A 13,278-nucleotide genomic window follows, 5' to 3' on the forward strand; every position below is an offset into this window, starting at 1 on the left:
TGTACATAGAGCACTGTGGTTCACCCCTTTGGTAAATAAACGGTCACCTTTTTGTTTGTCAGAACTCAGTCTGTGCTTGAGTTCCTCTGTTAGCCATGACATTTTGTTGGTTCTCTCTCTTCAGGTCCCTGTAAGTGTTTGATCTAAAACATTATATTTATTCTGCTTTGATTGTTTTGTGTGCTGAGGGACATTGTTGCACGATCCACTTTTTCTTATCACTCAAATATCCTGATACTTTCAGAAAGTTGGAGAGCTCTCCTGGCTTGCTTAGTCTTTGCTCTGTACTGCAGTACTTCCACTGGTTTCACTGGACAAGTCTGCATGTGAATCTACAACTGATCTGACATTGTGGCACAAACACAGTAAACAAACACTACGAGCACCTTGTTTCATGTGCAGTGGCTTTCTTCTCATTCTGTTACTGAACACTGTATGAAAAGCCTCTCGCTGCCAGCATCCTTCCAGCCCCACGACAACAAGACCAACTCACATCTTCACAACACCAAGAATTTTTCCCCTTTTCTTTGGAGAAACTGAGAAGCCAATAGGATTGTAGCTCAAACTTGCCCACAGTCCTGCTTCATCACTGCTCACTCCTACCTGTGTTGGTGCTCAGTGGACAGTCATTAGGGTTGCCAACTCCCTGAAAAATAAATAAGGGGCACCTCGTGGCCAGGGCCGGGCAACCTAGTTGTCTTCACCCTTCCCAGTGTGGTGAATTTTTTAGCTCTTTTTTGTGTGTGTGAAATTATTTTTTAACCATTTGACTTGAATTTGATTTAAGCAGATGCATATTCTTTGTGATATGACCATATGAGAAACAAATGATCATTTGGCCATTTATTTTTAGCTCAAAATGACAACATTAACACAGTAAAACAGGTCTCTTTCTTAAACAGAAGCCTGTCATGCTTAACTTTTGAGAATATAAGTAAATCTTTCTTTAAAAGAACTCTGTCCTGCTTAACTTAAAATTATATAAATTAATAGAAAACAATAGAACGAAAAATATTCTTGTAACAGTGCACATTTAGTGCATTTAGTACAATTGGCTTCAGTTGAGGTATTATTTCAGCTTTTCTAAAGCTAATCAGCTGCTCCTGTTTGTAAACCCACTTGTTCCCATGATTACACATCATAACTCATCATCATTATTCATCTATGTATTACTTTTATGTATTAGTCATCTATTTGTTGTAATCATCTATCCTTGCAGTTGTTTATTACACAAAATAAATTATATTATCACACTTCTGGCCACATAGCGCTGATATTCACTGCACATGCCCATATTAACCTTAACCAGAGGGTTTAAAAAACAAACCAGTGTTTACTAGGGGTGCAACGATACACAAAATTCACGGTTCGGTTTGGTTCGATACTTTGGTGTCACGGTTCAATATTTTTTCGATACAAAAAAAATGTTCATGCCTTTTTAATTTGTCATTTATTAAAATTATAAATATATATTTTAACTCAAAAGTACAGTTTTTAATTTTAACCCTAACCCTTGTGCGTGTTTTTTATTTTGACAGCGAATGCGCACCTGCGGACCACTTATGTGCAGCCCTGGTTATTTAGCTCGTCATATTGCAGCCACAGAAATTATTTTGTCCATGAAACCATGAAGCTGCACTTTCTTTTTGCCTTATAGTCTGATTTGTCATAACTTCTCCGTTTTGTGGTAAGCTTTTCTTTGGCTGTCACTTCTTCACCCTGACCTGTCTTATTTGGCTCAGCAGAACTAAAATATATATCTGTCTGTGAAGGTTCTCAGTCATCCAGGTCATCGTAGTCAAATATATATCCTGCTGCTTTTACACACGCACTCACATAAGCTCAGCGATTCTCTGCGCGATCAACCTCTCACATGTTTAAGCTTGCTGCGTGAGATTTCACTTGTCATGTTTGCATAGTAAGCTAACGATTAATAAGACGATGTCAGAGGAATTGGTGCACAAATTATCATCACTCACAGATCAGTGCTGTCGCTCTCTATACACAGTTCGCACGATTGCAAAGTGAAAGCAAAAAACAAGCGCAAATTCAAACGCGATTTCAATATGTCACATATTGATAGTGGCTCACCGATGCCAATGACATAATTACCCAGCTACATTTCTGAAAGAATGCAAAAGCATTGACATATATTTTTCCTTCCTACAATAGCCCGACGGGCAGGGAAGAGATAGATTTTGGTAGCCCGTCTGAAAAAAATCGCTAGCCCCAGGACGTCGGGCTAGCGATTTTGCGAGCCCTGTATCTGATTGAGGAATCACTCATCTTTGGAAAAGAGAGTTTATTACAGAGAAATTTCTCTTTCCAAAATAAAAGCTATACTATCCGCTTCTTCTGGGCTATATTCTCAGCAGCATAGGAGAATCATGTGCTAACAGCGGTCTAAATGACTCGGCTAAAGTTAGTAGCATGCTTGCTTTTTTTTGTCTGCTTCCACTTGTCTTTGCACTAGGATGATGTCGGCGTAAATGTGCAGTCATATTCGTTGTGTTCCCACTAGTGCTTTCAGGTTGATCTCGTTGAAATGACCTTAACGCCACAACACAGCAAATCTCCGTTAACGAGCTACCGCCGATCGCCCCGTGCATGGGGCTAGACGGCCAACACGTTAACGAGCTAACTGCGCTAACACACTAGTTCCCACCCATGTAATTAAGCATTGCGTGGCACATCCAACATACTGTTTTACTTTAGTCCATGACTCGCTTACCTTCAGGGTCATACGTCACATGAAAACCAAAATAATTCCAAACGCCAGATCTGAATGTTGCAAGGAGAGCTTAACTTCTGTCTCGCTAGCTTGCCCTGCGCTCTTCCTTCTGACTATGCTGTCTGTGTTGAGCGCTCAGTGGATCTGCGCTGGACAGTGCAGCCTAGGCGGAGTAGTCGAACGCAGATTCACTGAGCGCTCAACACAGACAGCATCGTCAGAAGGAAAGTTGATAAAATAAATTACAAATGTTGTATTGTTCGATACATATGCGTACCGAACCGAAAGCACTGTATCGAGCGGTTCAATATCGATACGAATATCATTGCACCCCTAGTGTTTACATACCATATCTGCTTCTGCCGTGGCCTGGTGGACAACAAATTGGTTAAGGGTTCCCCGAGCTTTCACGCCCCTCATGTTCTTCATGTGCCCCCACCATTAGAAGCATGCCTATGGAAAAAGTGCGCCGGCACACAGTGCAGTGCGCTTTATAGGTGTTATGGTGACCTTTTCCAGCCAGGTGTTTCCCTTTTCCCATTCCTCCCTGTACTTTTGCAGCCTTTTTTCTTTCTCTGAGGGGAACAAACATTGCTGCTCTAATGCTGGGCTCACACTGTGCGATTTTTGGCCCATTTTGAGACGATTTTTGAGTCGTGCGACCGATTTGGTGATCGGCCCGATTTTGGCCTTCATCGTGCATCGTGTAGTATACGTGGGGTAACGAGAAGCGATTAACACCTCGAGCAGCTCCCGATCATCAATCGCTCGTGAGCCGCTCACACTGCTCACGCGCAAACACGTAAACGTCGGTGAAAAAGACGGAGCAGCACGGCTGTGCAGCGTGTGATCTGGACACAAGCGATGGAGGCACAACTTGTAAAACTTTGGAAAGCTCATCCGAGCCTTTTCGATGTGGCATCACAAAATGATCACGACCACAACAACCGTGAAAATAGTTGGATTTACACTGCTGCTCAATCACAGCTGCCTGATTAATGTTTTTCATTAGCAATTTAGCAAAGTTGATGGTGGTGGTTTGTGTGTCTGTGTGAGTGAAAGACAGAGAGAGCGACAGATTTTCTGTTATAACCTTCATTTTATGGAGGCACAGTGTGAGCACTCAGGTCGCATCAGAGCATCGGTGAGAGTGTGAGACCTGCATCGTGACCTACCAACTTCTAACCCCTGCGAGTCAATCGTGCAGTTTGAGCAGGAGCTGAATAACGTGACTGAAAAAATCGCACAGTGTCTGCCCAGCTTTAGGTGTACTGTCGTCCGAGACTTGCACCGCAGTGTCGGCGTTTGTTTCCCTGTTGGCCATGCTTCTTGTTGTGGTCATCTGTTGTCTTCCGGTATTTTCTCCGCAAGCGACCTTTCCTCGACCAATGAGATGAGCGGTAATCTGAATTGTCATACTCGAATTGTCATAAGTGTGCTGTCAGCTCATTGGTCACAAAGCAGGAGAGGGGCTGGGAATTATGTTTTCAAACAAAGCGTTAATTCCATTAACATTTATAGACTACTTTTGATTCTCACTGTATTACGGGACAAAGTGCGTCCCTTATTAGCTCAATACGGGACGTGTACTTTTGTTTCTAAATACGGGACGATTCCGTTTTTTAAGGGACGGTTGGCAACCCTAACAGTCACAGCCTGCTGCTAGCATGAATGCTAAACGTACTGCTGTGGATGATCAGCAGAAAAACATGTTGTCAGTTTGACTGTTTGCTGTATTTAAAGTGTTTTTCTCAGTTCGTCTGTATTCAAAGTGCATTCGGGGCTTTAGCTGACAGCTCTTTGTGCTAACAAACTAAACTCTCTTAGTTTAAGCCAGCAGACTTTACCAAACACAAAGCCTGCTGCTGCCTCCATGGGTTAGCTTGTGTGACTGGTGTTTGCACCAATGAAATCTAAATCACACTAATGTGTCCTCCAAGGTGTTTGGTGGGAGCACTGAGTGAAACATAAGAGCTCTGGTTAAGCCTCATCAGCTGGATAGGCTGTCCACCCTAGTCCAGGCTTTAACTCAAATCTCTGATTGGCTTTCTAACAATTACCTTGTTAGAAGAAGACAGAGACCATGATCATAGCTCCTCCTGATCTATATTCTAAAATCAGTCAAGTTGTTGCCCCTTTCTGTTCTTCTGCTGAGCCAAATATTCGAAATCTTGGAATAATATTTGACTCTTCTTTGGGCCTTGACTCACATGTAAAGTCTCTGTCTCGTTCCTGGTTCTTTCATTTAAGGAATATTTCTAAACTGCGACATATGGTCTCCTTAGCTGAACTGGAAAAAATTGTCCATGGATTTGTGTCATCGTGTTTAGATTATTGTAATTTCCTGTTTACCAGCTTGGATAAATCATCTCTTTCTCGCCTCCAAGCTGTACAAAACGCAGCAGCCAGACTACTAACTCGCTCTACCCAGCGAGCTCACATCACTCCTATTTTATGTTCTTTACATTGGCTCCCAATAGATTTTAGAATTCTTTTTAAATGATTGTTTTAACGTACAGAGCACTAAATGGCCCCAGATTATTTATCCAAGCTTCTCACTAAATACACTGCTGCTCGCTGTCTCCGCTCACAGACTCAGAGTTTGTTGGTTGCTCCCAGAACACGTCTGAAGACGAAAGGGGGCGGAGCCTTTCAGTCTGTGGCACCAAGGCTGTGGAACAGTCTACCTCTACAACTACGTTTGGTTGACTCTGTGGGATCCTTTAAAAAACAGTTAAAAATTTTACTGTTTAAACAAGCTTTCTGTTGACCAATGCTGTTTACATTTTTATACTTTTAATTTACATTTAAACTCTATATTGTGTATATTGTGCATTTTGCTATTTATCGTACTGTTTATTTTAATCTCTGTGTGCAGCACTTTGTGACTACCTGTCTATGAAAAGCGCTTAATAAATAAACTTTACTTACTTACTTACTAAAATAACAAACAGGGCTGTGAGAGCAACTGAAGTGATAAAAATACTGTTTAAAGATAAAAAACACTTTGATGTTCTCTCGTCACCTAACAAAGTCCAAACCCTGTGAACTATTTTAGCTTTAATAACTGTGGATTCAGGTATCCTGAACCCATCTTTGGACATTTGTAATGAAATATTTTAAAACTCCATCAGAGACTCCTGATGTGGCTGTTTGGAGAAGGAAAAGAGGGACAAAGTGGAGCGTCGAGCTGAGGCTTCATTCACTGCAAACCTACAGTTATGTTTCCTTATTTCTGCTGTTTGCATGTTCACAGCTGAAATAAAGCTGCCTCTTTGACTTCATCCTGTTGTGTTTGGGTCCAATCCTGCCTGCCACACAGCGCTACAGGACAAAGTCTAAGATTTTTATCTTTTTAATGAATCTTTGGTCATATTTATCCAGGAAAACACAAACATGTAAAGGAGTCATCACAGTTCTCTGACCTCGTTGGTCCAGGTTCAGCACTGAAGTCTGGAGGGTAATGTTTGGACCAGTCACTCCTCACAGACGGACAGCTGGATCCTGCAGACTGTGACCTCTGACCTCTGCAGACACAAACATGTTTTATTCAATGATCAATTCTCTGATGAAGTGATTGAAGCAGCTGTGATCACATAGACTGCAGATAATGCAGCTGTTTCCTGTCAGTAACAGTCCTCTTAGATTAGAGTTCAGCTTTTTACAGGAAAACAAATGTCCCTGAATGCAACAGTGAGACACAGTCTGCCTGTGTGGCTGTGATAGCTGCCGTTAGGAGCGCTCATGTGTTTGCAGTTAGACGAGGAGATGTTACCATCATGGACATGTTAACAAATCCTGCAGCATCACGTGGCACAAACACTTTGTGTTCCTGTCATCTGCAAGCAACAGGAAGTTCATTAATAAAGGCGGGATGGAGACACGACTGTGATGGTTCTCCTTCATCCAGCTGTTACACACATCTGGGCTCACACGACGAGCCTTTGTCTAATACAGCAGCTGCTCTCTGAACACTTTTCTGAAGAGTTTAATAGTTTAATTATTTATATAGCACATTTAATTACAACAGGAGCGTTGACCAAAGTGGTGTACAAGAACACAACATACACAATAAAACAACTTAGAGTATTAAAAGCAAACACCAAATATAAATTAACAAACAACTCTCATGCTGTATTAAAAGCCAGTAAATAAAAATGTGTTTTAAGATAAGATTTAAAAAGATTGACAGCTGGAGCCTGTCTGATGTGTAGGGGTAAATTATTCCACAGCTTAGGCGCTACGACTGCAAATGCTCGATCACCTCTATGAACCAGCCTCGACCTTGGTACGGCTAAAAGCAAAAGATCACTTGATCTAAGAGATCTAAGGGGGGTATACGTCTGCAAGAGGTCAGACAAATACCCGGGAGCCTGTCCATTCAGGGCTTTGTAAGTCAACAATAAATTTTAAAATTAATTCTGAAGCGGACAGGGAGCCAATGAAGGGAGGCAAGTACCGGGGAAATGTGTTCACATCTTTTAGTACGTGTCAGAAGACGAGCTGCAGCATTCTGGACCAACTGCAGCCTTGCCAGGCAGGTCTGGCTGACTCCAGCATATAAGGAGTTACAATAGTCCAGCTGGGATATAATAAAAGCATGAATCGCTCGTTCAAAGTTTTTAAAAGATAAAAATGATCTCACCTTAGATAAAAGCCTGAGTTTGAAGAAAGACCGCTGTACAACTGAGCTAATTTGTTTTTCAAAGGTGAAATTGCTGTCAAGTATAACCCCCAAATTTTTGGCATGTGATTTCACAAAAGGCTCAAGACTGTGCAGGTTAAAATTAGAAGTGTTGGGATTGCCGCTTGGTCCAAAAATTATCACTTCGGTTTTGTTCTTATTGAAGTTAAGGAAATTAGAGGCCATCCAGGATTTAACTTCACTTCATTTAACTGAAGTAAGGGTTCTAGTGAGGCAGGACTGTTTCCCTTCAATTGAAGATAGATCTGAGTATCATCGGCATATGAATGAAAACAAATGTTGTATTTTCTAAAAATTAGACCTAAAGGCAGCATATAAATGGAGAACAATATTGGCCCCAGTATAGATCCCTGGGCAACACCACAAGTAAGGGGAGCTGAGGAAGAGATAAAATCGCCAAAGCTCACAGAGAAGGTCCTGTCAGACAGGTATGACCTGAACCACTCTAATGGGGTGCCCTTTACGCCACAATGCTCCAACCGTGAGATTAAAATGCTGTGGTCAACAGTATCGAAGGCAGCGGTCAGATCTAAAAGCAGAAGCACAGCTGAGTCACCTGAGTCAGTGGCTAATAAAAGATCATTAAGAACTTTTAAAAGTGCAGTTTCTGTGCTATGAAGAGTTTTAAAACCAGACTGAAACCTCTCAAGAACATTGTGTCCATTTAGAAAAGATTGCAGCTGAACAGAGGAGCTGCAAAAACTTTTGTTTGCTTTCTAGAGCAGCGTATCAAAGTCAAACTACCCACTGCTAGCAGCTGTTTCTATCATAGTTTAGGATCCAGATGTGTGAGCTCTAAATTTACACCTCTGATTAAAATACATAGTTAAAAACAGCCAATTGAGTCCAAATGTGTCTTAAAACCAGATAAACTGACAGTTACAGCTGAGCCTGTGTGTCCTTGGAGACACTGCTCTGCTACAGAGATGCATTTTAGAAACCAGGAAACATCAAAATCCTTTAAATCAGAGAGTTCTTGTTACTAACAGCTCACCTCTCTGCAGCAGAGACTTTAAAATCAATGAGGAAACCTCTAGACACGTCACTCTGTAGGGACACAGAGCTGGGTGGAGGTCCAGGCTGGTTCCTGTGAATAATGATGGAGCAGTGATGTGAGTGCTGAGCTGTGACATGGAGAAGAGTCATGGACAGTTAGAGATGGTCATCTCACCTCTGAGCTTTGGTCTGGCTCTCATGTTCCCCACACAGAGTGCTTTTAGAGGGAGGGACTCCCTCCTCTCTGTCCTCACACTGATCCATGCTGCTCAATTCACATCAGCTCACACACACTTTCTACCTTCACCTGCAGAGGAAACACAAATCATTCATGTGCACATCAACTGAAATCCTCCTTTCCATCATGTGTGCTGTCCAAATATCAGCTGCTTCTTTCCTGCTTCATCTCAGTGTCAGCTGAATGCAGTCAGACAGCAGTGTGAGGCAGACGAAGCTGCCATCAGCTGCTCTACTATCAGTCCAATCGATGGAGCCACGAAGCACACACGATGCATTCACTGACACATACTGATTTACTGTGACTAGAAGTTTCAGTCAGTTCAACAGGTGTGAACAACATTCTAAACAAATACGTCAAGCTTGGTTTGCAGAGGTCAGACGAGTGGATATCGAGTTTTCTGCCATCCCCAATTTTTTGTTGGTTTGCTCGCAGCATTTTCTTTCTGGTGAGTTCTAAATAAATTCATATCTCTCTTAATAGGCTTTTAGTGTCATTTTGAATGCGCTGAGGTCATAGATAATTAGATAAAGCATCCTAATGTGTGATGCTGCAGAACCACGTCATGTTGACGGAGAGGCTTATTATTTGGCATTATTGCACTCAAACCAGCATATGAAATGGATGTAACAAATCCAGACTTGGCTCCAATGCTGCACATGGGGCACAACGACATACCTGCGCCTCCAGGAATTTATAATTCCGAAAATGATTCGCCGTGTATGCGCTGACTCCACAGACAAGGTACGCGAAAATATCGGGATAGGACAATGGCAGTAGGCTGTCTGGGTTTCCGCTCCGCTGCCTTATTTCATACGGGTCCACATTATCGATGCACGCTATTTTGTCCAAGTACCGTCTTTTGGCGTCTTGGCGCAATCGGTTGCGATACAGCCCTTTGTCTTTTGCGCTGATTTTAAGCATGGTTCTGACAGTCCTGCTTCCAACACAGTGTGTTTGTTTTGATTTGTGGCCTTCTGACATGGTGCAGCAATCCCACAATGCACTGCGGTGTGACATCAACTCCAAAGCCCTATACGGCAGACGGCAGAAGCGGAGTGGCCAAAGAGTAAACCTTCAAAAGTAAGTACTGAATATTATGTCACTTATTTATGTGCAGATGTTTAATAATGAAAAACATTAAAACATTCCTGTTGGCCACATGTCGGCAAAGTTATGTGACATTAGTGATGTTTGTACTTTCAGCGTTTACTTGGTTTTAAAGCCTCTACTTCAAAATATATATATGTATAGTCGACCTTAATCTTACAGAGAATGTGATGATTTTGTGGATAATTAAAGTCAGTCATATATCCACAAACACAACAAGCTGAAAGTCAGTGATGCTGCTCGGTTTGCAGTCCTGAACATCACGGCACAAGCAGGATTCACTGCACTGTTAATGTTAGCTATGTTATATTGCTGCCTCTGTTCGGTGGTGTCGAGCCAAACGGACTTTAACGTGTGTTTGAACGAGCTGACGGTTCACTCGTTAAGCTGAAAGAAAGATGCTTTAATCACAGCAGTCACACATGTGTCCACTGCACCATCTGGAACTCTTCTTGTTTAGCACTCGTAATAACACAAACACTAAATCCTGCTTCTCTGGTGCTGTTGTGTAGCAGTGTGTACACCTGAGACTGTCACCTGTCTGTCTGTCCTGCACTCTCTGTCTGTTTCTTTCTCTCTGATTGTGGAATAAAAGTATGAACATGTGTTTATAAGTTACACTTGTGTTTGAATCCTGCAGCTTATCACAAATTGATTTCCATGTGTGACGACTGCAAGTGTCCAGAGTGAGGACAGACTGAGGGAGCCACTGCTGCACATCATCTGTGAGGCTTTGCACCCCTGATGATCCACCAGGACAAACTCAGCAGTGTGTGAGGAAGAGGAGGAGGAAGAGCCAGCAGCAGCTGACAGATGGAGAGAATAGACAGACTGTTCCCTGTTTGTGAAGGACTGCTAGGAAAGTTTAACATAACTGTCTGTCCTGAATCAGTCTTATTAGGTAATGTTCAAATAATGTGATCATCCCAGTGTTTTCAGTGTGGGAGAAAGTACTCAGGGCCTTCAAGTTAAACACTATGAAAGGCAGCAACAAGTTTAATGTTCAGAAACCTAAAGTCTGTATCAGCAGCAGAATGGAGCTAAAAATAAATGTTTGTTTCACTTCTATGAAGTTTTGAGTATTTTGGATCAGTAGCTGCTGTGTTTGTTGCATCATATTGCTGTAACTGTTTATATGCTTTATATATTCTGAGGTAAGTTGAGCTATAGTGTTACATCATATTCTATAAGGATGTTATGTGTTTGTAGACTTCCTGCCCAGTTTGACCCATTTAGCAGAAGTCAGCCTGTTTAAGGCTCTGATATCTATTCTGTGTGACTTAAAGCAGTTATGACATGGTCTGATTTTCTCACCCAATAAAGGAATATTTCATATATCAGTCTACTCTTCATTCTATCAGACACAGTTACCACAGCTCGCACATTTTCTTTTTACACATATATGTAAGCACTGAGCCAAATTTAGTAATGCCAACATACTGAAAGAACAACATTTGTTTCTTATATATAATACATCTATATATACACAGTCAAAGATACTTGTCTTTGATTGAAGATTTAAGGTGATAGGAAATATAAATAACTGCTACTTGAATCTTTGACACAGAGTTCAAGCTCACTGCTGTAATATATATATATCATAATAATCTGACAATAAATATAATATTGGCCATATTATATTTACATTACCACAGTGAGATGACTTTAGTCTCATGAACAACATTAGCTAATTGTTATTTACTAGCTAATCTTAAACGACTGTTCAGTACAGAAATGAAGCCCAACAATCATGTTTTACAGTCCTGTGGTCTCAGCCTCAGATACTCAACTAATCAAAGTGATATCATGAAAAAAATGGCTGAGCAACAAAACATTTTTTCTCCATTTCTGTCAAACAAAGCTGTATGAAACGTTTCTCGCTGTTAGTATCATGGTTGCTAGGCAACCTGAGCAGCGCGACGAAGGCTAGACCGTCCCATTTCACAAACCTCTCACTTCCGCACTTCTCGTAATTATAGTACGCACCGTACGTAGTACGCGTAGTGCGCGTACTTCAAGCGTGCACTCTCTTAATTGGGAGACAGTACAAACTACAAGTACACAAAACAGGAACGTAGCTCAGAGTGGCGGACACACTCGGCCTCGTTGGTCCAGCTGTGAGTCCGTTACCGTGAACTATGGAGCGGCAGATTTGTGCTGTTTGTGCTGGAACTAAGCTGCACACAGCTGATGTTAGCCAGGAAACATTACACACTGACTTTAATGGAGAGACCGGAAATACAAACACACAGTTTGTTGTGTGAAGAAATCAAATGTGAGCTGAACAAACAGTAAAGTTCCTAAAGACAAACTGTTAAAGGAGGAAACAAAGCAAACTTACAGTTTCTTCACACACCAACAAGCTCCGCTCCACACCTGGACACTAAACACGGACACACAAGTGAGCTGCTTCCTGGAAGGAGGCGGGGCTCCACCTAAAACTCACCACAGGTGGGAGGGGCTCAGCTCTGTGTGTGCTGATGTGTTAACTTTAAAAATATGCCGTCTGACTGCTCAGACTGAGTCAGAGTAAAGTTCACATGCTGACGTGTGAAGACATGAAACCTTGTTGTAGCTGCAGGTGTGAACACACTGATCCCAGATCAGCTCTGCTGTATTTGTAACATGAACATTTCTGCTGCAAAGCTTCAAATGTTCAGCATGTTTCTCTGTTTCCAGTCTATAGATCCAGTCACACTTTCTACCTTCACCTGTGCAGTAAAGACTGAGAGCAGAGCTGAAACCAAGCGTCCAATCAGTGAGCAGCATCAACACCTGAGCTTCATTCAGACTCTGTTATTGAAGATGTTGTTGGTACAAAGTTCATCTGCTGCTCACATGAATCCTGTGATGAAAGCTTTATTTCACTGAAAGTTTCTTCAAATCTAATTTCAACCTGTTGAAGTAATGAATCAAAGTGCAGACTGAGAGTGGATCACATGATGTTTAAGGTGTGTCATGTGACATGTTCAGTATTGTCACACATGTCTAGATTGTCCCTGATATCATAACTGCTCAAACACTGATGATTATATTTGAAGAATTATTACTTTTGGCAGCAAAGTTTGAATGGAGCTCTCTGTCTGTGCTGATTTGTCGCCCTCTGGAGGTCAAAGCACAAACTGCATGATGTCACTGTAACCACCACAGTGACAGGAAGTGTTTTTATGACTGAAACACTGAAATGATGCTAACGGCTGTCGTTAGGCTCACTGACAGCAGTGCTGATGTGTTCATGTCAAACACTGGCTCAGGTCAGACTCCTTCATCCTTCTCCAGCGTGAGGCCGCCCTCAGACCCACAGGAGCTCTGACCTTTGACCTCCTGACCCTAACCATTTTAGTCTCATCTTTAAATGCAAATCCATCCAAAATGTAGCCGAGCAAAAGAAGCTGGAAGCTGTTCTATGAATGATGTTCATACCAGAGTTTCTGTTTCCAGCTCAGACGTGTTAAACACTGCTGCTGTGCTACATTTGTCATGTCCTGCTTTCACTAC

At 41.9% G+C, this 13,278-nt stretch overlaps 1 protein-coding gene across 1 annotated transcript in view; it reads right to left on the reverse strand.

Moving 5' to 3' along the window:
- Positions 1-12,173, reverse strand: part of LOC146634395 (protein NLRC3-like) — a 63,710-nt gene extending 51,537 nt beyond the window's left edge. The window contains exons 1-4 of the mRNA XM_085377338.1: positions 12,122-12,173; positions 8,608-8,739; positions 8,431-8,523; positions 6,157-6,258 (exon numbers count right to left, since the gene is read on the reverse strand). Of these exons, the coding sequence (XP_085233464.1) occupies positions 6,157-6,258; positions 8,431-8,523; positions 8,608-8,696 (284 nt within the window). The 5' untranslated portion in view covers positions 8,697-8,739; positions 12,122-12,173. The remainder of the gene's footprint in view (positions 1-6,156; positions 6,259-8,430; positions 8,524-8,607; positions 8,740-12,121) is intronic.
- Positions 12,174-13,278: the final 1,105 nt, after the last annotated feature.

Source organism: Diplotaxodon limnothrissa, linkage group LG3 (genome assembly GCF_057381915.1).
Source record: "Diplotaxodon limnothrissa isolate DT_005_m linkage group LG3, D_limnothrissa_male_GT1.1, whole genome shotgun sequence".
Lineage (NCBI taxonomy): Eukaryota > Metazoa > Chordata > Actinopteri > Cichliformes > Cichlidae > Diplotaxodon > Diplotaxodon limnothrissa.